At 37.1% G+C, this 24858-nt stretch overlaps 1 protein-coding gene across 1 annotated transcript in view; it reads right to left on the minus strand.

Moving 5' to 3' along the window:
- SPAG9 (sperm associated antigen 9) overlaps positions 1-24858 on the minus strand; it is a 63178-nt gene that overhangs the window by 20778 nt on the left and 17542 nt on the right. Inside the window, exons 3-12 of the mRNA XM_084298558.1 lie at positions 23709-23779; positions 15422-15516; positions 10587-10740; positions 6897-7107; positions 6084-6183; positions 5286-5407; positions 2150-2207; positions 1044-1196; positions 910-961; positions 330-460 (exon numbers count right to left, since the gene is read on the minus strand). Of these exons, the coding sequence (XP_084154684.1) occupies positions 330-460; positions 910-961; positions 1044-1196; positions 2150-2207; positions 5286-5407; positions 6084-6183; positions 6897-7107; positions 10587-10740; positions 15422-15516; positions 23709-23779 (1147 nt within the window). The remainder of the gene's footprint in view (positions 1-329; positions 461-909; positions 962-1043; positions 1197-2149; positions 2208-5285; positions 5408-6083; positions 6184-6896; positions 7108-10586; positions 10741-15421; positions 15517-23708; positions 23780-24858) is intronic.

Below are 24858 nucleotides of genomic sequence, written 5' to 3' on the forward strand. Positions count from 1 at the left end.
CATACAGTATTTTTTTCCTGTACACCCAATTAATAGTAAGATTTCAAAGGTTTGTAATTGTTCTGAAGAATATGCATTTCTTCAAGGCATGCTTATTTTACATCACACGAAATAATACATTTTCACAAAGGTTTCATCAAAAACCCATTCTAACAAGGTAAGTTATATGCATGTAACATTAGAACAAACTTATTCAAAGACAAGTGGGGAGACAAGCAGCAGGTTGATTAAGGCCTCAGCCTACTGATCAGATCGCTCTGCAGTTGTTTTTTTTCCTTTAAAAAAAACTTGTGAAATCTAAGGAGCTCCAAAGATTTCAAGAGTCTTACCTTATCATCTCAGTCCATCGGACAGCTTCCTGAAGTTCCATCAACCTCTCTTTATACTGATTTCTTTCCATCAGAACACGAGCCATTTCAACACGAGTAAAACGCTTCCGCTGAGCGGTAGGGACATCACTCTGAACACACACACACACACACACACACAAAAAAAAATGAACAAAGAAGCACAGTACAGCATTGCAGAGTCAGCCTCTGCCTTCAGACAAAAGTCAGTTTAGGGCACAATTCCAGATTCCAAGTCACTGGGGCTTTGTAAAACTTTATTTTACCCAGTAGATTCTACCTTCACCTTCCTCTCCTCCCATCCTTTGTAATGTAGTTTAATCTAAATAAAAAGCAGTTCAAGAAGAAAGTGACATAATAACAGGCAGAGAGGAAAGAAGGAAAGCTAGAGATGGTAAGTTTACTTGTGCTCTTTAGGTCTTCTGTTTCCTTAATGTAGCGGAAGTTTTCTGCTATTACTTATTAAGCAATAAAGCTTAACTGCGCTCACTAAATACACATGGACTTCTAACATCCAATTCTGAATTATTTATACAAAATACAGATGCACACATACACCTACATCATCATCCTCTTTAGCTTTCTGTCTTGCTTCCTCTGCTTCTGCACGAGCTCTAAATACAAAATAAAAAATAGCTGCATTAGATACCACAATAATTTTTTCCTTCTTTTTCATAACCGTGGTATTTAACTTACTTTTTGAGCTCTTCTTCCAGTTCCTTATTCTTCTCTTCAAGCTTTTGCTTTGCTTGTTTTACAGCCTCCAGTTCACCTTGTAATACATCCTTCTCACAGGTCAATTCATCCACCTTTGCTATCAAATCATTCTTCACAACATTCAGTGCATTTCTACACAAACATTTAAAACACATCATTACAAGGATCGACTATGGTCTCATAGTTAAGTTAGCTTTATTCTTGAACTTGAAGATCCTCAAAATTTAAGTTTCTTACATAAAGCTACTATAAAAAGTTAGCTTTCTTCAACAGATTAAACCCTCCCACAAATCTCAAACACTAACAAAATACATTTGTACCACTGTATTTGAAAGAAGTAGAGATAACTCAGAACAGTTTGTTTACAGGTTGCATTCCTCAACAGGCCTCCAATGGATTAGATTCTACAGTTACAAGTGTGTTTCTAACAAAAGGTAGGAAGTTGATCTCATTAGGGCATAGCAATGCGTATCCTTACAGGGAAAAGTCATCTTTTGCTCACGAGGTCTTTAGTTTCTTGAGTACCCATTTAAGTTATGTATTTAGCCAGATCTACCTATAAATTAAAAATATTTATATGCCACCAATACTCTTACAAAAGAGCATATTTCAGATTTTCATGCATGAAGATACAAATTACTATTGATTTTTTAAATGAGAAGGAGAAAGGAAGACTGCCAGCCACCCATTTCACACAACTTGGTGTCACGTCTTCTGTCCTGATCATGTTACATACTACTATGGTGTAACTGAGTGGTCTCTGCACTTCTCTTACATGGGGTTTCACATCTACCTCTGTTCCACGTTAAAGTCGGAAAACATTCAGAGACTAATATAGGTCTCTATAGGAAGCATGCCAACAAATTAAGGACAAATCAGGTATATGGTTACTTTCAGGTACATTTTACACACTGCATGTGTAAAATGTGCAGCTATGGAGAGCTCTGAGCAGGTATGCTTATTGTTTAACACTGAAGTGACAAGAGTCCAGCATTCTTTGATGACATTTATCTGAGGATTTATTTGGAAGCATAACAAAGTATCAGAGAAGGGCAGGAATTTTTTACATACACATTCACACTTACTTTGTCTCCAACAGTTGAGTGTTTTCCAAAATAAGGTTTTCTACCTCACGACCCATTCCTTTCCAAAGGAAACAAACACATAAGATTAGCAGATGAAATGGTTATTTTTACAAGCTATGTTTTACTTTTTGTCTAACAACAACTGAACATTAAGTATGTAGCTTGGCAGAGAACTGAGCTATCTGAAGTTTCAGGACCTACCTTCTACAATTAGCTTTCCCCTCCACCTTCTCAACCTGCCTTCAATTAAAGACTAATAGCACCCTTGGCTGACAGCAGGCTAGAGCTACCTCCACCTATTGTATACATTTTGAAGATGTTACAGTATTACTAATTAAAAAACAAAACAAAACAAACGCATCATCGGGGAAGTACTACTCCATGAAAAGTTAAGTTTAAAATGCTTGTCTGTCTTTTATACCATGTAAGATTCAAAAGCATATAGATGATATATAAAACATGCTGAACAAAGCTCAGATTGCAAAAGCCCTGCAGACCTCCCCAGAGCAAATGATACCTTACCAAAGAAATTATGGTCTTTAAAGCCCATGCATTCCATGTAGAGCAAAAACAAGAACAAGAAATATTTCATGTAAGGTGTAGTATGGGTGAAGAGCAATAAAATATTTAGATTTATGAAATAAGAGTGAATTAAAACAAAGCCACCACCAATAATTTGAAGTGAAATGTGATGTGATTAGAAGCAGGATTTACATGGAAGATGTTAAAAAAAAAAGTTAGGCTCGTCACAACCATTTCTATTGGTTGGACCTCTTAAAAAAAAAGAGTAATTTAATAGAAGTTCATCTTGGCTTCTGTGAAATAGTTTAGAAGCACAATACTTTGAAATGCTAAACCATTCAGTACAAGATTCAAAGAAATATGCTACTACAAAAAAAGTAAACTTAGCTCTACATAACTAATTTAATATTATTTAAAATTCTGGAAATTAGTTTCTAACCCCCTAATGCTTGCATGCATAAAGTAGTCAGTTATAGTTTTTTTAAAAGCAACTTTTAGAAGAATAATCACTTTACATCTTATCCTGCACAGCAAAATTATTTTCCAATTAAACCTCCCACTGTTATCATATTGATGAAAATAGAAATTATGCTAATTCGAGGTCAACACAAGAAAGAAGTCTCTTAATGGTGGAGGCCTTTTAAAATATTCTATAAACACAACCTTTCAAGCAACTTTGATAGACTTAAAAGATATTTTGATAACAAAAAATGGTACTTAAATAGACATGCAAGTCAATTTCCTCTCTTGAAATTCCTCACTCTGAGTTTAGGATTAAAAATAAATGACATTTAATACTGAAGGAACTTGGATCACCTGAGGTTACTTTATCAATAACTACAGAAATTCCTTACACTACAGTCCAAGGGTTTTAATAAAACAGCTATTGCTATTTATATGTTTCCAGTATGCATAGATAAAACTAGCTAGGATCACTTCCAACAGGTTTCAGGATCCTTTTTAATGCAAGAACAAAAACTAGAAAGCCAAGAGTGCAAAGGCAAAAAAAAAAGTTACCAAGCAGGGAAAAAATGCAGAGAATGTATTTTATGAGAGCAGCAGCCAAGAACGCCTAACTGTAGAAGCAACAGATTTCAAAGAATTTTTTTTTAAAAAAGAAGCATACACACCAGAATATTCCCCTGGGTATGCAGCCCAAGAGAAAACAGATTAGAGAATCCCAATTAACTATTTTTACAGATCTCAAAATTAAAAATAAATGGTCACAAAGTGGAGCCAAATGCTTGAAACACACCAACTATCCTGAATGTAGATGTGGCTTTTAAGCACCACAAAGTAGTTCAAATTATGGTTGTATTTAAGTTACATGGTGATTCTATAGTCAAACTATTAGATCACATTCTGCATAACATACATTTATAGCAGTATGTTCATTTTCCACATACTGGTATTTATAGCAGAGTGTATTACTGAAAATGCTAATGAAGACAGTAAAACCTTTGCTACATTATTCTAAAAAGTATATTATTTTTGCATATGGTAAAGTATGTATTATCAGAACACCCTGACAGAAATTGGATTTCTTTAAACAATTTGTCATTCAGATAAGAGACAGAAGTTGCTATATCTTAATATTTCTCCGGTACCTACATTTTTTTGCACGCAGAATGTGCCATTAGTTGTCCCTGTGACAGAGGGCAAGAGTTTTGGATGAAATATGTTCAGCAAGAATGGGATGGTCCTCACTGCTCAGGATTCAAAGCAGTACAGAGTAACATCCATGAAAACTCCTCTCTCAGACTAGGCCCATTACTCAAGTGGGAAATGCTTGGCAGAAATGCCCCCTACGTTATATTAAGTTTCTGGTAGAAAGCAACCACCAGAAATCCAGACCACATACACAGTAGTTCTAAATAATTAATAATCTTGATTTCTAGCTTCTGACAGGGCAATTAATGATTTTCTATATGCAACCTAACACATGCCCGAGATGCATCTGTATTTTATATGTTTTCCATAGTACCAACTTTCATTACTTCAAAATGAGGTGCGCACAGTGGTATGTCCAAAAATAACTTGTGATAATACTAGATAGTCATTTATGGAAAGATCCATTTTTCCCCCCACATGACCTTTTAGCTCCTGATCAACTCATGTCCCTAAAACCTCCACTTTGGTCAGTTAGCACACAAGCAGCAGCAAGCCATTTGGTGGGAAAGAGGGAAATGTGTTTCTTCCCCTTCCCCTGCTTTTAATTAATAGTTTGATTCTCCAATTACCACCACTGCATTATACTGCAATTTTCTTACAAACCACACAACTTCCACAGAGTTGTGATAAAGCCAGGCCATTACAGACTGGCATAACGTGAATTAAACTACCTAAAACTGAAGATTACTTTGGTTGAAGATGTTATCTGACACAAAGGTTTTATATTATACTATACTCTATTTCAGTTTTCCCTATAAGTACCTAAAAACATTATGGCTGATAGTATATGTCATTTTTTTGCATAATTCCAATAACCACCTTAGGATGACAGTCAGATATTTTCATGCAAATGGCTCTTAACAGTAAGTCTACTAAAGACAATTATACACTCCACTAACAAAGAAAACTCCTCTGAACAGGATCTTTGAAGAACCATTCTTACCCAGTAAATCTGCACCTTCATCCACATCTCCAATTAGGCCAGAACCAGCAGATGACAGCTCTTCAAAGAGTGACTCTGTATTACGGTCAAATGCTTTGTTCTCTATGCCTTTGGTAGGAGTGCTGTTAAAGAATTAGAACAAACATATCAAAAAGGCAGAAGTCCATTCCCACTCTGCAGAATGTTTTCTCCATATATTTTTTTTTGCCAGTAGTTCATTTGTTACCCTATAAAAACAGAATAAAAGTTTTAGAAGCTTTTGTCTTAAAGTCCTAAATTTTATTTTTATATGTTTGCCTAATGTTACCCTTCATAAGCAAATGCCTACAAGAAGCAGACTCAGGCAAAGGCACTCTACCAGCAATGGGATTCTCCCATCAGAATCTGAAGAATGCTGTAGCACTTGAGGAGTCAGTCCTAGATCCAGATTTTGAAGACTGGGTGAAATCACAAGAGGTCAGCTTAACAAACGCTAATATCTTGAAACCCAGATTCGAGTACAAAAGGCCTCTTGGTACAGACCCTCAAAATATGAAAAGAATATTTAGGTATTATTAAGCGTGCTGTAATATGAAGTACCCTGCACGTTCACTTGAAGTATAGTGACAGAATGAAGAACTGTTACACTTAAAACCTCCTGAGGAATCTGGTGAAAGAAACAGGGTCACAGAAGTAGGAGATTCATTATATAACACACGACCTCGGTCTTAAAATTTCAAAACAAGTAAAGAGATGAAAACTGAAGTCTGGTACTTTCTAAAACTGGTTTTCCTACTCAAATCACATCACACAACTTACCTAGAACCCTTATATCCACTGAGATCTTTATCCATATCCAGCTCTGGAGTTGACTCAATGATGGCCTGAACTTCAGACTTTTCTTCATTTTCATTTCCACCTAGGGAAAATCAAGTAGTATGTCTCCATAAATCAAAAATCACTTTAAATTGTGACACACAACATTACAGACATTAAATTAATGTTAAGTTGATGATCAATTCAATATATCTGTGTTCAGAGACTTATTTAAGCAACTAAACAAGATCTATGGATTTTGATACCCTAGCACAGACATTGGAATTTCTAAGCAAGTCTCTCTTATAGACCAAGTGAAATTTAATAAAGTTATTGTACAGCAGAAGTTTATTTCAATGTAGTTTATCAGCACTCTTAGAAGGCTTCGGTTTCTTTGGCATCCTCACTGAGAAAACACTATCCTTGCCTGTAACTGAATTGAAGTTCCAGTTGCAACTCTCAACAGTAATAGGCAAAAATCATTTTTTTAGAGAAGGCCTTTCTCTAATCACTAAATGGTCATTATTCCCCACTCCTTTATATTAGCAATCAAGGAACGTCTACCTCATTTCATGACTTTGTGTCTAGATGAGTGTTACTTCTGCTGCTCACAAGGGAATGTCATTTATGACTCTGATTCTAGAAAAATAAGGACTAATACCACCAATAAACAACAGACTTCTCTCACCAATATTTCGTTCTCCTAAAAATATTAAGTAAAAAATATTTATCATTTCTGGCAGAATTAAGGCATTTCATTAAGGGTTATGTATAGGTCCATAATAATTCATTTACTAAAAAGTATATGCGGCTCACCAGTGGACACATTTCTTGTCTCTTGAGCTACCTGTACTTCAATATTCTTGCTTACGTCTGGCTTTTCACTCTGCTTATCTGTGCCCTTCGCAAGTCCTTCAACATCTTCCTTCTGAGGAGTTTCAGCAGGCAATGCAGGTATATCAGAAGCAGCCGTGGATGCTGGAGTAGTAGATTTTGAGCCTGCTTGGCTAACATCAGAGAGCTCATCCTAAAACAGATGAATTAGCATTGAAAAGTCAGCATAAGTTAAAATATTAGAAGAGTCATAGTTGTTTCTAAAGAACAAGTGCCAAAAATCCTCCATTTTTCTGAAGAATATGCAGATCTAAAGAAATAGGAACGAAAAGAGTAACTTAAGCCCGTATTACCAGATTCATGGCTGTGAATAGCTAAGGCTGTGGTTTCGCTCCTGTTAAGGAGGCTGTAACTACAAAATACACATCCTTATTTTAATACCATTTTAAAATCTGAGATTATGAAGTATACCAACAGGTTTATGATGCTTTTCTGTTAAGTATTACACAGCAGTGTGTATTCCCGTATTAGTAATCCTTCTAGCTGCACAGTAAATTGCTGACGGTCTTCCCAAAGCTGCTCTAAAATGTGCTTTTCCAAAACTCGTATAACGTCTAAAAATAGCCTCTCAGAGGATACTCAAGTACTGATGCAGAACACGCATTAAACTGGTGTAGTACTACAGCATGTAGAACTGTACCAGCATCTTAACCGTGACTTAAACAGCAGCATACCAGTGAACAAGATCTCTCTGTAGATACAAACACCAACTGGTTATTTAGGCCACTGTTTTCCAAAGTGTTAGAGAAATATCTTTGGGAAACAGATGAAATACTGAGACTGCTACATGCAAAACGAAGGCAGGAAAGCAAGTCTTGACAAAAAGCTCTTTTATGGTCTTGTTTGTGAATCAGAGGTGAAAGCAAGGCTCCTAGGCATCCCGTGACATCTAACAGCACTCATCTGTTAGCTCAGGAAACCAAAACATGACAAGAAAGAAGGAAGTTTATATTTTGTGAAGCTTTAATTCATTGTACTGCTCGCATCCTTTTTCAAGAAGGAAGTGAAGCTTAAGTTTAAGGTTGCTTAAAAAACAAAAAACCTTGCAAGCAGACACACGTTCTTAGATTTACATTAAGTGCAATATTCATTCCAAGTGCAAGATTACTAGGAGTTGTAATTTTTTTATTTTTATTTTTATTTATTTATTTATTTTACACTTTTGCTACTTCCTTGCAAGGTAAGACTTCATTTTCTGAGGGCAGGAAGACACACATCTGCGTATATCTGCATAAATGAAAAGTTTGCATCACATAGTAACATCTCCACTTGGAATTTGCAAGCATAGAAATAAACTCTTTCCTTCAATACCTTCTTATCAGTTAGGAAATTGATAGTAATTGACTTATTGATTTTGAAATTACCCCCAAAAGAAAATGAAACCAAGAAAATGAAGAAAACCAAGAAAATGATTTTCTTACTCAAGAAAATGAAACCAAGATTCTAAGGTGTTATGAGATATTTGGTGTCCATTTCCAAAAAAAACTACACTATCTACCCAATTGCTTATTGAATTTGTTAAGTTCAGCCAATGATTCATACTTTACCAAGTAGTGACAGAAAGGAGGAAATGATACCTCTTACCAAGAGAATCCAGAGATCACACAAACACAGAATAAAGTCTTAACAGAGCCAACGGTTCTCTTCAAACATTTCTACATCTTTGTGTTCCAAAAGCATCCACTAACTGATGCAGCAGACTGACCACTGACTTTCACACACAAAACTCCAGAAACATGTCTTGATAGACAAAGAAAATAGTGAAGAGAACAGCCCTTTGCTTAAAGGGATTTCAAGTAACCCCATACTTTACATTTCTGACTTAGCTAGCTGAAGAAAAAAATGCAGTAGATAACTCTCAGAAACAATGCTCATTAAACTATTGTGAATGTTTGGTCCAAAAATTATTGAAAACGAAATGCAACTCCATGAAGTGCAGGAAAATCCGAATATCTCAAAGACCAAGCATTTGGAAGTCAGTGCTACCTTAGCAAATCTGACCTTTTTGGCAATGTTGCCAGTTTTCCTGAATACTGCAAAATTAGTTTAAAAATTAGATCATTAAAACTGGAGTAGTTGTGGCTCACCTGCAATACCTTGCAGAAATAAGTAGAAGAGAATGAATGGAACATACACAACTGTACTGAGTAATATTGGAAGACAAGGTAATGTTCCTTCTGTATTCCTACAGATTACTTTGCCTTTTTAGTCTGGGTTTCTCCCTGACACTTACTGTTGTGATACTTTACAAGGAATTACTGTCCATCAATGAATTGCAAACATGCCTGAAAGCAGCAGACCCTTACTTTGTACTTGTTGTTAAATTATTTAGAGAGAAAAATAAGAAAAGAAAAAATTTCAAATTCTGGTTATGACCTCAATATATCATGTCATCCCACAGGTTCACTTCAGAAGTATTTTATGTTCACAAGTATAAATCTGCTTTGGACTAAAGAAACTTACTCTGACTGAACAGGCTTTAAAAGTTAGTTCGCATTATTTTCCACATTCTTCTAGCGGAGTTGAGTGGAACTATACCAAGAAACCTTTTTTTGATGACATATAGTAGCCATTATAATCTTTCTAAGGGCACAGGATGGGATCAGAAACCCCTTTTTATTCCACCTCCACCTATTCTTAGTCATAACTAATCTGTATTTCAGTCAGCTCTCCTAAAAAGAGCTCTGTCAATTCGTTGAAATCAATTGGCATGGGACAAAGGGAACAGGAAAACTAAAATCTAAGATGGCACAATGGGAATAGTGTGGTAAGTGACAATTTTTTAGATTCTCCTGTTGTCACTGATATCTTTTTATAGTTCATCACTTCCCATTAACTCCATGTGACCTCTAGATTAAAAAAAAAAAAAATCAAGTTCCAGTTACTTCTGGATTGCTATTTATTATCAGTTTAGTATTCTTCTGCTGTATATTAAGTTCACTTTCCCCTCAGCTGCACACATCTTCAGAAATAACAGCACATCCATATCTCCTAGTACACCTTGGCAGCATCAGGAGGCAGAGGCTTTACACAGTTTGGAGTTCTTTGACCTGCAGCCCCCTGCTCCTGCTGTGTTCCTGCACCCTAGTCCCAACCACTAAGCTTACCACACACCAACACCACTCCTCTATTTTTCCCCTTTCTGCAGCTTGCTCTATGCCACCTCCCACTGCTGGGACACAGAACAATTGGAGAAATTATAGCCAAGCTACACATAAGGGAAATCACATCACAAGCTAATTTAGGAAAGTTAGGTCACTCAACTCTACGGTAGTCTGAGAGAAGGCAGCGGCTGCATTAGAGTACTGCCTATAGCCAAAGCTTTCCTTCCAAAAGGATATTGAGTTGGCAGACCTGCTTATCTAGTTACATACCTAGGCTGTAAAGAAATAGTGACTGGCCTTTCAAAATGGTCATTGATCAGGAATAAACACTCTTGGGAATAAGAGAACTGCATTACCACTTGTTTGCAAAATACACAGCTGTGTAAACGAACGTGATTCAGGGTTCTGTCTCTTCTTTCATTTCCATTTTTCTCTCTACCGGCAGCAAAGTGTAACATTTTTATAGGGGTTTCTCCTAATGCACAGGACAGCCACACTAACAACTTACCTTCAGGCTTGTGTGGGATCGTGGCTGGCTTAGCTCGTGGAATTTCCAGTGCTCTGACCCAGGTGTTTCTCCTGCTTCTCTCTGAGCTTCAGGCGTAAGCAGTGCATCCCCTGGAGGTAATGGGAAGATGCCCAGTGATATTGGACGCTCCTTTCTGTTTGAAAAAGGACAGATTTTGTCAACTATTTCAGATGTCACATAGCTTTTCCTGTTCACCTCTAAAATCAGCAGGGAAGTCGTAAAGTTACAGGTTCAAATGTTCATAACCTGTTCTCTACTGAACATACAATGCAGCATATGCAATTTGTATTACAGCACATACTAATTCCACATTTCACATGATTTGATTAATTGCAGATTGGGCTATTCCATGGCTTTAGGCAGCAACATTGATCGCACTGAATCTAATCTATAGCAAACTAACAGAAACATAACACAAACAGCAGTTTAAAACAGAAATGTCTACTTCAGAAAAATTAGTTTTCAGCAGCCACTCGAAACACTTTTTTTTTTTTTTTTGCAAGATACTCTCTAACAACTTCAACAACTATATCAGTAATATAAGCATTTGGGAAAGTCATAAGACATCAACCAAAAGTTCAAATTTAAGGTCACATGAATTATATTCATTTGTGTAACTGGGTAAAATAAACAGATCAAGGAATTACAAGTGTTAAAACCAGCCCAGCTAAAAAGTTTATAGTTTTAACAAAGACCAGTTCAGTACTCTGCTTTACTGTAGGGCCACAGGAAAATTTGAAAACAGCAAGGAAAGAGCAACCAATGCCATAACGTGACTGCTGCCATAAGTAGCAGTACTGACTATGTTACATCAACTACAGCTTAAGATTTACTTCAACAACATGAAAGGTAGATAACTTCATCCTAACTCCTCACTACCTTTGCTAACTTTATCCCTTCTCTACAACAACATTTGGAAGTTCCAAAGCTTTGTATGTTGATCCCTTCCACAAAAGATTCCCAAATCCAGTCTTGCTATCAATAGTGTTATCAGTAAACAGAAAAAGATTAATACTTCCTGATAGCAAGAGACAAAAACATTGTGTAGAATGCAATTAATGGGATGCTAGAGCCAGCCCTGAAAAGGAAAAATATCAGCCAGGCATAGAATTGAGACAAAACAACGTATTTGTTGAGTTAGAACAATGAAATACAGAAGCAAAAAATGGGACCGTAATCAACCAGTGCAGCTCAAGCAAAGTTTTCAGTATACTGTAGACCAAAAGATCAAAGTGCACACAAGTGATGGCAGAAGACTGAGCTCCATGAGAAAATATTGCTGTTAACTATTCCTATGGAGATAATCCAGACAATATTGCGACCGGAGAGATTTTGTATACTTCAGCATTATAATGAGTCAAATCACCACCTCATCTTTTTAACAACCAGGCTTTTCACAAATTAAACTTAACTGTGACACAGTTCTATGCAGAATTAGTACCTACTTATAAGCTATATGCAAAACCACAAAAAGGAATGTTAAAAAGCATAGGAAAATTTTTTTAAATTTTAAACCAAGAAGGAAAGTTAGTCAAGAAGGGATTGTATTTAGAATTTAATCAATGAAAAAGTCAGCAAAAATAGCAATATTTTAATGGTAAACGGTTTGGCATGAACCTTCGCAGTACAGAGATACAAAAGATTCCCTGTCATAGGAGTCTCAAACTCTCACATTGCTCGTGTCTTGGTCTTTCATAAATATCGTTCCACCTTCAGTTGTTAATTCAGGAGTAGTTTAGCACAGCAAATCAGGCAGCAAAGCAAGTAAAGCAAAATTAATCAGGGTTACAAAATAAAAAGCATCATATGGCTTGCATTTTTCAAAGTTACTGCTCTGATAAGTTTTCATGAAAAAAAAAAATAGCCAAAGAGCTAAAGAGAATTGGATTCCAGCAGTTACCGCTATTGTGATAGGTGCTGCTTTTCTTTAGATTTCCCACAACTCTAATGCATGCAGGGAACAAAGGACACCACATAAGCTTAAGTTATGATAAAAGACTGAAAACATTTCATTGGTTAAGAAATCCAGCAGGGAAAAAAAGGAAAAAAGAATCCCTTCAGTCCAAAAGAAAGCTTATAAAGCATGCATTGTGAAGGGCCCCTTGCTTTGGAAAACGCCTCCTGGAGCAATGGTTCGAAGGAGACAGATTTGTTTGCTTTGTAGTCTTCAGAATAGAGAATTGAAACAAAACAGGTACTGGAAAAAGAGTTCTCAGCTGAGAAGTGCTTTTTTGGTGGAATAGGTTCATTATAAAATTTATTTGAAACTATTTTGATGTGCTTAAAATACTGTTCAGGTGAATTGCAAGACTGCACTGTAAATGAAGTTTGAAAAGAGGCCTTATTTTGGACATTAAGGCTTCCTATGTGATGCTGGATGCCTGTATTAAAAGAAATTATCTAATTAGACTAAAGCAATCTCAACTTATTCACAGGTTGTTGACTATTCTGAAATAAAGCATTGAAGCATTCACAGGAACCTTTACGATAAACAACCAGATGCTCTGTTTTAACAGCTGGCTAATGTGAAAAACAAGACAATTCTTTTACAACTGGACTCCTTCACCCTATGTTTTTACCTTTTTGATATGAATAATAGACTAAGGAACTAAGCTCCAATTCCCGTAACTCCTAAAATATATTACTAGGAAGAGTTGACTGGGGGGGAGGGGGGGAACGGCTTCCAAAAACACTCAAATCCATGAAATATTTACCAGGGAAGGAAAAGCGCATTACAAAAACATCTTAAACTATCTGACTCCTTAAATATAGGAACTGTAATGAAGTTTTCTGAACCTGAAGCTCAATATTTTGCTGTGCTGCTTTTGTTTCGTTTTTAAGAGTTGGGGGTTATTGAATATGGGTTCAGGTTTTTTGCTCGTCTTAAACAAAAACAGCCCAACTAAACCAGTCTAGATAGTTACACTATTTCTCTGTATTTAATATGCATATTTATTCTCAATAATAACACATGGTTTTTAAGCTACTGATGGACTTGAAAGCTTTGGAAAAACCTGTCTGTGCTCAGAGACCTACATTAAAAAGCATACTACCATACAGCATCTACATGTGCCATGTATCAAGGAGAACATCACATGGCTCTTTCAGAGAACATTTCCAGCATTTTTCACTCTCAAAGTTTGTTTTTGCCCTTTTTTTTTTTTTGAAATTAAGTTCACCAACAGTGGGAAGCATGTCAAGTTTTCAGGTCAGAAAGCTACATTAAAATTTTCCAGTTGCTCTCTTTTTGTAATTATGGTACAAAAGCATATCAGGATTACTTTTGGTAACCATATTCTAATGTATGTCTGGTACTGCTCCAGGCAACTAGGACACAGAACGTAACTTGAGGGAGGACAGAGAGCTGGCAGGTTGCCATACAAGTACAGAAAAGAGGAGAGGATAACATTTGGCTGAACAATAGTGAATAGGCTTTAAGAGCTCTAATGCTTAAATAATGAAAGATTTTTTTCCCCCCACAAACCAATAAACATTTTTTTTTCAATAGCGTAATCAACTAATTAGTATGTATTTGAACAATTATCAATTTGCTATTCTTATGCAATTCTTTAGATTAAAAATTAATGGAATGTATTAGTACAAGGTCTCAGTCTGCATATATTTATGGCTACACATGATCAGCCAAGTACCTGACAATACAATAAATGTGAGCTTGATTCATGAGATTGTCACCACAGCTTTTTTTTTTGCAGGTTACCATCAACCAAAACAATAGCTTTCTTAAAAGAACAAAAATACATTAACAGACCTTATAACTTGCTTAAGCAAAGGGCACCTACATTTGAATGCTTAAAAATATTACCACATTCCCAGTCCATAAACATTAAGTTTACAGAAGAATTTGAAATTTATGCACGATTTGCATCTTTAATTTGTCCTTGCTCTTTTTGTTTGACAAGAAAAGAGAAAGCAGAGAAAAAGAAAGAGCAGGAGAAGCTAAGGTTCAGTGGGTCAGAGTACCTGAGTATCCTTGGTAGGTTCTGCGTCAGAGCTGGCACACCAGTAGAAATAGAAAAGTGCACAAGCAGCAAAACAGAGAGAGATACCAAGATAGCCGAATTAATGACCACCGCCCCGCCAACGAAGCCAAACACAAATAGCAGCATGCATCCAGGATTCATGGCGCTGTGCTGGCATGGTGAAACGCCGGAACCAAGAAGGCTACACAGAGGCCGAGGGTGTATCTTTGTAGGCAAAGTCTGTCATTCAGCCGCTGCCACAAAAACAATGCCATCAGCAGCAGCTTTCCACTCTTCTGCAGCAGCTCCAAAGCAATGACATCACCTCTCCTCCCCCTCGCAACGAGCTGCCGGGCTCCTCGCAGCATCTATGCAGCGACGCAGAGACACAGCCAGCCCAGGAGTTCTTCTCCCCTCCTTCCACGCAGAGTTCATAGGCTAGAAAGCTCAAAATCTGCATAATATATTCACACCGAGCCCTTAGAACAAGTGGGTATCAAGATACACACCACCAACCTGAACACAAAGCAACAGCACGGTATCAATTATTTTGTCACAGCTGCTGACATTTTTTTCCTACCTACCTGAATGTAAACACCAAAAAAAAGCTGAAATTGAGATATACTTTGTACGTTAGCCTTAATGTTTAGCAGTACAACAGCAAAAGCTTTTCTCTACTAGTTTCTACGCTATTCTCTTACTGCATTCCAATCATACAACAAATCTTTCTGATTCAGCCAAATCGTTGTTGTAGGATTAAAGAACAAAGTCTTGCAAACACAAACGAATGGATTTTTCTTTCATTTCAGGGTGAGAGCATAATAAATAGCTTACCTAATTCTACTGTGTGTAGTGGATTCTAACTGTTCACCCCCTGTTAGCTGATGAAGTTTGGTTCTTTCCAAGTGCTCCATATAATTGTGAATCATCTGTTTAAAATGACAGAAACAGTAAAATTAATACTACTTGCTTTTAGTACAGTTGCGTAATTCTTAGCTAATACAATATAGTTTTTTCTTGTAATGCTAAAAATAGTAAAAGCATTCAGAAACATTAAATAGATAAAGAAAGAAGTAAAATTATAGTGTGTAAGGCCACAAACCAGCAGAGAATCCCATAATTTTAAAAAAAAAAAGAGAACTTGTGCATTCATGCACAGGAAATATCCTAGCATCCAAAGTGCATGTAGTAAATTCAAAACTCTTGTTTATAATAAGTGCCATATTCAAATCCATTTTAGGTGCTAAAACCTCTAATTATAGTAAATTAGAATATCTGCTTGACATGACATTTTATTGCCTAACTGCAAAAAATCTGCAAAAGATCTGCATTCTCTTTCTCCCAACATTTAAATAAATTTAACTTCTCTTATAGAGAACACAGAAAGCTTTGGTTTCGAATCACCTAGATGGACTCCTCATAAAAAGGAGGGAGTGCCTGTGATTAGTCCTTGAGAAGAGCTCCAATCACTTCCTCTCCTTCTGTGAAGAGACAGCCACGGGCCAACATGCTGACTCCTGCAGTCATGACTTATTTAACGAACCCTGATTCCAATCAGCCTAAGGACAATGCTGCTCAGCAGACAAGTGATCTGGGTCGTGCATGGAGAGAAGTAGCAGGTATTGCCACATCATTCTAAAAGGCTAATTTGGACATGCATCTTCAGAATGAAAGATAGAAAAGTCTGAAGAGCATTGAAAGCCTGGAGAGAACCCTACATGACTATTTTTAGCATTTCTGTGCTCACATTCAACATTAATAGGGCACTCAGAAAAGGAAAAAAAATCATAGGTATATTGCACAAGAATTCAGTGCAATTTTTTTCCAAACCATATTCAAGCCATGTCAAAGGCTTCTTTCTGGAAATTATACCTATTCTGTAAAACTAGAATTTCTCAGAATCACAGAATATTCCGAGTTGGAAAGGCTCCAACAAGGACCACCATGTCCAACTTTTGTGGACGCATTTTCAGAACACCTTTATTAACAAGTACCTATACAACTAATACTATATAACCTTTTGTTTGTGAGGATATGTTCAAACATTAGGACTAAATTCAGCAAGACCTGGAAACCTCCACCTACATGTTTCTGTCAAGTCAGGCTTGATGTGTCCAAGGCTACTAAGACAGGAGTTCAATGCAAACACCAGTTGACAGCATCAGCTACATATGGATAAATATTCTTAGGCTAAAATTCTCATATTACGAACAGATTTAAGATATCCTGATTGATAGGCATCATATAAATCAACATTACATGACACACAGATCTTTTCCCTGCATTCAATCGAAATACTTTTTTCTGCTCTGAATTATATTATCTTGCTATTTTTAGAGAAACATTATATAATGTACTTTAACTGCTGTCAAAAGCTTACAAAATTTATCCTCACAAATGATACAAATGCAGCGTTTTACTACAACCACCTCATTTGTTTTCTGAATTATTTTTAAATGCTTGCTTATATGCAGAAGCAATCAAAAAACTGAAAACTCCACTTTCAACTACCCAATGTTTCTTGTTTTTTCTGTTTCCATCAAGGAATCAAAATCAGGTGTTCCAATATTTCCTGAGCAGGGTTGTACATAATAACAAGTCTATAATTCAGAAATCCCAGAGAAAAAAAACAATCATGAATTAGTTTGAGATGTATATAAGACCATTCAGTATTGTTTGTATACCCCCCCCCACCATAGAATGGAATTATTGCACAAAACTCAACCTACCTGGAAAAATGTCAATTTGTAGGGCAGCATTTTTTAAAAAAATAAAGTTTTACACAGAACATCTTGTTTTTCTTTCTTTTTTTTTTTTTTTTTTTTTTTAAGCCACTGAACAGAAGCTAAGGAACTAGTACCTTTCCAAGGAACAGTTACAACATGGGAAAAAAGAGTAGGGTCAGTAAAATCTGTCTAACTTCCGCGTTTTACAAAATATGTTGTTTAACCTACTTTCTTCCCTCCCCTCAGCCTGTTATTCTTTTGTTTACTGGAATGTCTCATCATATTTATTACCCGCATACAGCGGCTAGAGGGCAGGTCAATTTAAAGGACTAAGCAGTTTAGTATTGCTCTGCAGATGAAAATAATGCTGATGGTGAAAGCAGCATATCCATAGATCTCATGCTTCAGCACAAAGCGCATAAGCTATAAGAACACAAAAGTAAGATGAGAAAGGCAAACGTATGCATCTCATGCACGCGCAGTGCAGCACAGCAATTTCCCCACAGATTCAGGGTACAGATGCCTGCAGTGTCCCCACAGTCAGAAAAAACCATGTAAAGCTTACACACTGCCTTGATCCAGGGTCACATGTATGAAACTTGGCAATATTGGAATATCTTCTGCAAGGAGTTGAATTCCTCACCCTCCTTCCCTACACACGGGATGAGGGGCTACACAGCCGGTGCCAGAAATCACGTAACGTGAGACACAGCCCATGGATTCTCAACTTGTAGAAATCGGTATAATCAAAGCCTTGAAATGATAAATGCTGTAATTCCTTGAGAAGTTATCTCAAAGTGCTCCATTGCAACAAAATTTTGAAGACTCCCTCCAAAACCACTGGGATTTGAACTAGACAACATGCAGTGGCCCTTTCAACCGAAATTACTGAGCCTCAGCATATCCTTGAAGTGCACCATCTTCACCCAAATAAATGTCTCATGAAATAACGTGCTAGAAGTCAGAGCACTCAAAATTCAATCAAGAATGTTAAGAATACTCCATTATCTCAAGTTTTAATGTTATTGATAACTTAAGAAATGGAGTATCTACTGTTCTTACAAAGTTATAGAAAAGGACAGATAATAAATAAAAGACCACAGCTACTGTCTTCTTTCACAGAAGTTGCAGTCAATATTCAATCATTTGTAACCTTCTCCTACTGACAGCTCACTTTGCTGCCTCCAAAGGTCACAAGTATTTTGAATATGACCAATTGCTCCAAAGACAACATAATAAATACCAACCACTCTTCATCATTTTTGTGATTAAATACATTGCTCAGTTACCAATAGATGAAGGGATTAAAGAAAGCTCAAAACTTGGAAAAGTTAACTTCCATAGTTAACAGTATTTCAAAACTCCTATTCGCTCATTTCAGGGCACATGAAATAGACAACTATAATGAGTGCTTGAACACATTACTGCATCAATACTCAAGTCATTCCCCTTGAACAGCAGCAACAGTCATCCAATGTCTTTCCATCTCAAAAAACGCTCAGTTTCGTTAACACATACGGCATGTGACAAGTTCTAGAAGTATGAAATATTACAGGTTTTTCTCCCTCAAACTTCTGTGCTCAGTGAAAGACGAACATCCTGGCACTAGTTTGTATTCCTACCCTTACAAATAATCCCTCAATATACACAAGCCTTTTACTTCTTTTGCCACAAAGGTGTATAAATCCATAACCACAGTCTGAGCATTTTTCTTTAACCGAGTTGAAAGCATCTCCTTCATGCCTTCCTTTCTCTTCTTGTTCCTTTTCGTGTCAAGGCTTCAGCCCCCTGAGGACAGCAGTTGGCAATTCTCTCACTGTCAGACGAGGCTCTGCACGACAGTGCTCACTGTTCAGTCTGCAGATCCAGCCAGGTTTGGCACAAGCAGCTCTTCCCTTTGGGAACAGGTGACCAACTGTGTATATATAGACATTTCTGTGTCCCACATAATCTAGACCTATTAAGGTAATGGACGTTTTTAGAATCTCCTTGATTTAGTACATGAGTCCTAAATGAACTTCCATGTAACTCTTTTACCTTTAAGGGTTTGTGATGAGCTTGTCACCTCGGTAACATTCCCACTGATGAACCAGATGCTTCTTTATCCACATAAAAGACGATGTTGCTGGCAGTTACAATAACATGTAAAGATGCTAAATCCAGGTTTTTACATCAAGGTGCCAATGTTTAGCATAAGGCTTGAGAAAAACAATATGTTGTAACAAATATCCGAAGTATAACCTCAAAGACACCAAGTGTGGTCCCCAGGCTCAGACAAAGCTGGAAGCATCCCTCTCCATTTAGCCTTCTCTTCCTGCTTCCCCACACCGTGACCTGCCCAGGACACTTGTTTATCCAACTGAACCTGACAAAGTGCACACCCAATGCCAGGGATAGGCTCACTGTTCTGTCACATTGTATCAGTGCAAAACAGTGAGAAATTTGCATGGCCCAATTATGCTTCATTAAACTAAGCCCATATTCTCTGTGTCAGGAAGAGCGATATCGAACCATCTTACCCTTGTGTTTCCCAAAAGATAAAAAAGTGCTTGCTTAAGCAGAAGTTTTATTCTGGAAATCTGCGCAGAGAGGTGCTACAGGTGTTAGTCAACTCTCAAGTAAATAGTAAGAAGTGCTTTGCCCTGGTTTCCTGAGCAATGAACATGTAACAATTTTTTAAAGGTTTGTCTGAAGACTAAGAGTGCCCTATCAAAAGAAAATATGCCCCTTTACATGCTACTTTAGGGGTTTGCTCTGAGTCCCAAGAAGCAAGCGCATCACCTCTTTGCAGCACAGGTAAGCAATCTCCAGCAGGTACATGCAGATAACAGGTCTGCTCTTATACAGGCAATGTAAGGAGTCAATTTTATATTTACCAAAATTGTATTTGAGATAAGTTATAACTGCGTACCAGAATTTTTTTCTTTATTCTATAAAAAGAGATTTTTGGATTAGACCATGTCCAACCCTTTAGCTTTTTAGCATACTGTCATCATGGCTGCGTGATCATTTCCTACACCTGGCCCTTTACAGCTCTAGGAAGAGGAAAACAACATACATCTCCAGAAGTTCCAGAAGTTAGAATCCAGGAACTCCAGCATGCTGCTTTATTGCTCATCCATTCTGAGTGTTAAACCGTAGCAATATTGGTGGAAAACCAAAAACCAGCTGTAAGCAACAAAAAGACAAAGGAGCAGAGCACGTTAGCTAAGCAGGGAATCACCACAAGGATGTGAGGACATGTCCAGGATGCATTCATGCATTCTGTTCTGACGCAACAAGCCAACATCTCAAGTATCTGCTACAAATGCCTAGCTGTGCTCCACCTTCAAATGTGCCAACTAAACGCTGAGGTTATCACACCCTAATCCACTTAAAATCAAGCCAGTTAGCTCAAGCACAGGCTTAGAAGGGAAGGAAGCTTACGGAATATATGGCACTCACACCCATTAGCTCATCTCCCAGTGTATGTAGAACTGGGAAGACAGACATAGGCTAATTTGACAGAAGGATGAAGAGGGCTAAAGCCTCTTCTGTGAGCTTTAACAAGTCAGGGCAGTCCTGCTGCCTCTGCAGCTGCACAGATGCCTCACTGCCAGGGCAGGCTGGTGCCCTTGGCTGCAATGCAGAGCACCGTCCCTAGCAGGCTGCACTGCTGAGCACTCCTAGCACTTGACAGCATGGCCACGGAGCCTCAGGGAAGTTCAGAGTTAGAAGAGGAAGCCATCCAAGTCTGAAATATTAAATCGTGATTAAAGAAGCTGGGCAGAGGAGGATGAAAGGAAGCAAATAGCAAAGGCAGGGAGAATAGAGAAAAATTGGTAGAAATTAAGACGGCAGAAAATACAGGCAAGCTGCATCTTTTATGTGACATCTGTCAGAGCAATCACTGCCAACATCTTCACTAAAAAAATCTAATACTCCATTCGTTATCTGGTCAACTGAAAGGGAAACAATTGTCATTTCAGTAAGTACCAAAAGCAGATTACTTGCAAAAGACAATAGTGAAGCTGATTCAGAAGGAAAAAAGTATTCCTTCCTACAAAAAATAACATACAAAAGGTTTTACAAATATGTATTGTGATCGAAGTATTTAAATCTGTGCACTTGATAACACTGCTTAAAGTAGATTGAGCATTTGCTAAAATACCTTGCATTAGGACCTGCACAGACCTAAAACATGAAGATCTGTCTGTTGGGAGAAGGGGAAGCAGGAAATCACAAAGGGGAAGAGGGAAGAAGGGGACTATTATCAGTCTCTTCCAGTCCTTAAGTCTCAAACACACACCAGAAACCTGCAATAAAATGCTGATCTTCTTGACATACCTCAGACTGTCTCACAAATTCACAGATTACAAAATTGGCAATGGTCTAATTGTAATAAAAAATATAGTTAAGAGCACAGATAAAGAATATCTAGTTACTTCCTGAGGACTGTCACAGCTGTTAAAAAGACCCCTAACCTTCTAAAAACAATCGTACTGCTGGGAGCTTTGTCCTTAGTCCCCACTCCAGAGCTGAGCTTTCTCAGCCTACAAGTTCATTACCCCGTCAATTCTCCATGCTTTATCTTTAATATACTGTTGTATTTCAGTAGATGTCAGCTGATGGCCTGAGAGTTTTGTGCGCCTTTGTAACATATATACATGTCACCTAAAGACAGAGATCAAAGTCTACATACACAAAAGCAGAAATATCCTATGGCAAGGGTGTTTGTTTTTAGAAACGATGTAAAACGTTTTTTCTGCATCACCCTGATTTCCTTAGTATTTTGAATTGTAAGAAGTTGGCTAAACAAAGAAAGAGGTGAAACATGTCAAAATACTAAAACAAGGGAACAAATGAAGAACAAAGGAAGCAAGCATACTGAAGGGAAGCACAGAAAACATGAGACCTGTTTTTAGGAGCACAGAGATATGGATATGCCATATCACATTACAACTCATTTCTTTATGAAGGAAGGACATAATCACCTCAGTGACAATAAAACCCAAGACAACCTTCTCCCTACACCAAAGAAAGTGAATGTAAGATGTAAGAGCATTTAATAAATTGGAATCAAACCAGCAAAGGTTGTTGTCCATTTTGGAGCAAAACCTACGTAAAAAGATATTCAGAATGTTTCATTAGCATTTCAGTGAATTACTGGTACCCCACACATTTAGTTAACTCAAACTCTGCAAAAGAAGATTTGATAAAAAAATTGTGCCATTTCTATTGTGGTAGTAACTCGTAGGGTCTAACTGAACTAAACCAAACCTGTGAAGGCACACAGTACTCTGAAGCACTTTCAACTCAAAAGGAAGCAAGCCTACAACTGAGCAGCATTAACCTTTGTCACTTCGTGTTTTACTTAAGTTTCCAGTTTTCAACAGCTGCAGCTTCTAAAGTAACTATTTAGTAACAAATGTGATCTTAAATACATTAAAATTACAGCAAATGCAACATTATAAAAATACGAAAAGCAGAGGTCTTGTCATGCAATACTTGAATGCTATATGCTGGCTGCCATTCCAAATGACTTCCAGCTGTTGTCAGTATTAAAGCAATTTTAAGATGAGTATGCTACGTATTAAAAGGTAACCAAACCCAACACTAATGCTTGCTTCTCCTTCCCCCACATCCTTCAAACTACAAATAGTCAATATCACATTCCCCTCTGTTACTAATGTTCCCAAACCAGCTATCTGATCTTTCAAATAAGAAAGGCAAAGCAATCAGAGTAAGGGGAAAGAACGAGAATTGTGCTATTGAGTACTTCAGACTGATCAGAATTATTCAAAGAACATAGGGATTTCCTTACGAAAATAAATACGCTAACTAGGCAGTAAGCATCCCTGCATGGGAAAAACAACCTGCAGTTAAAAATCAAAGCATTGCAAATCCCTTTATGCTACAGAACGTTCTTTTAGCAGTGTGGCTATTTGTTTTTATTTAACTTAATAGACAAAGTCAAACTTGTCCTGTGTTTATCAGCAATAACTTTTTTTTTTTTAAACAGCTATCAATAAGTATGGCAAGGTTTTCTGATCATGATGCTCAGGAGAAGGACAACTTTTTTTTGTTTCTATTTCTTTGAAATCTGCTAGCGTGCTTTCAAAAACTGTCTTTAAAATACAAAAAAGCAAATTCCTTTTTTTTTTTTGGATTCTGAAAGTGTAAGAAAGCTACAGAAGGTATAATCAAACTAACATGGAAAAAAACATATGCGTGGATATGAATGAGATGAAAACTAAGTCTCAAGTGACACCTGGTTACAACCAACATTAAGAAAACAAATATCCAAGTATCAGAGTATCAGTGAATAGATTAAATACGCAATAATTTTCAGTTGCTCGGGATAGGACATCTTCCTTAGACATACATTTTTACAGTATCTTGTTATAATGACCTACCTCTGTGTGTCTTGAATGAAGAGCATTGTATTCTTTCTTGAGTTCTGCTTCCCTCTCTTCCAGTCTGCTAACTAGAAGACAAAAATTGAGAAAGGAATTAAATTCATAAACCTAAAAAACTTCTGATCTAGTTGCTTAATCCTGGACAAATCAGAGACAAGAATATTGTTGGCAATGAATAGCAAAGAGCAGAATAGAAAGTACATCGGTTCCTCCTTACACTCTCATCACTTGAGGTTCCTGAACACACCAACAGGAGTACAATGTTACAAACTGCAGTCCCCATAAGAAAGACAGAGCACTATTTTCCCTGGCTGATGCTAGTTCAATGACAGGACTTCTATGTTCAAGAACAGCTTGTATCAATCCAGATCTTTTCCACACATGAACATAAAAAACCCAAGAGGCAGAAACCACATCATATAGGATGAGAGTTGCAAGCTCCAGCAGAAGTTCTACCCTGCTTTCCTAAAATATGACTAGACATCTCCAGAGGCGTTTAACTGGTACAAATCTAAACAAGGTATTTTGAAATAGCTTCAAGTCACGCATTGTGGTACAGAAATTAAGGCTTTTATGCTAGCATTCACTCATATTCCACTGAGGTAATAATAATGCAGTAATACAATAAATTCAGTGAAAGAAAATATTCGAATACTTGTGTAGGCATTCCAAATTAAAGATATGTCTAGCAGATTAAAGTAACATTTCAGAAACTACATAATATTAAAGAGCAGACGATCTGGAACAAACCGACTTTTTTTTCCCCCCTTCAGGAAAAAAGTGAAAGAACAACTTTTTTTCCCCCATTAAAACAGAAAACACTTCTTGCTGCCAGTCTTAAATGGGAAAGACATCTTTTTCTTTGGGTATTTTGTGACATGGTATTTATGGGATATAAGGATGAGTCTCAAATTCTGTAACTGCAGTTCCCTTATTCCATTTGCCATGAAGTAGCTTCCCATACTCCATTTGTTTAAATACTCCTGGGAAACTTAGAATTTATAGTTACTCACCTCCAGAGACTCATTGCCAAACACATTATCTGAAGATGAATGCTAGCATTTTCTTTGGTATTTGCACATTTTGCCATTGCTGACTGGGTATTCTGAAAGTCAATTCTCATCTCTTTTTAGCTCCATACATCTGT

Source organism: Netta rufina (genome assembly GCF_964035555.1).
Source record: "Netta rufina genome assembly, chromosome: 19".
NCBI lineage: Eukaryota > Metazoa > Chordata > Aves > Anseriformes > Anatidae > Netta > Netta rufina.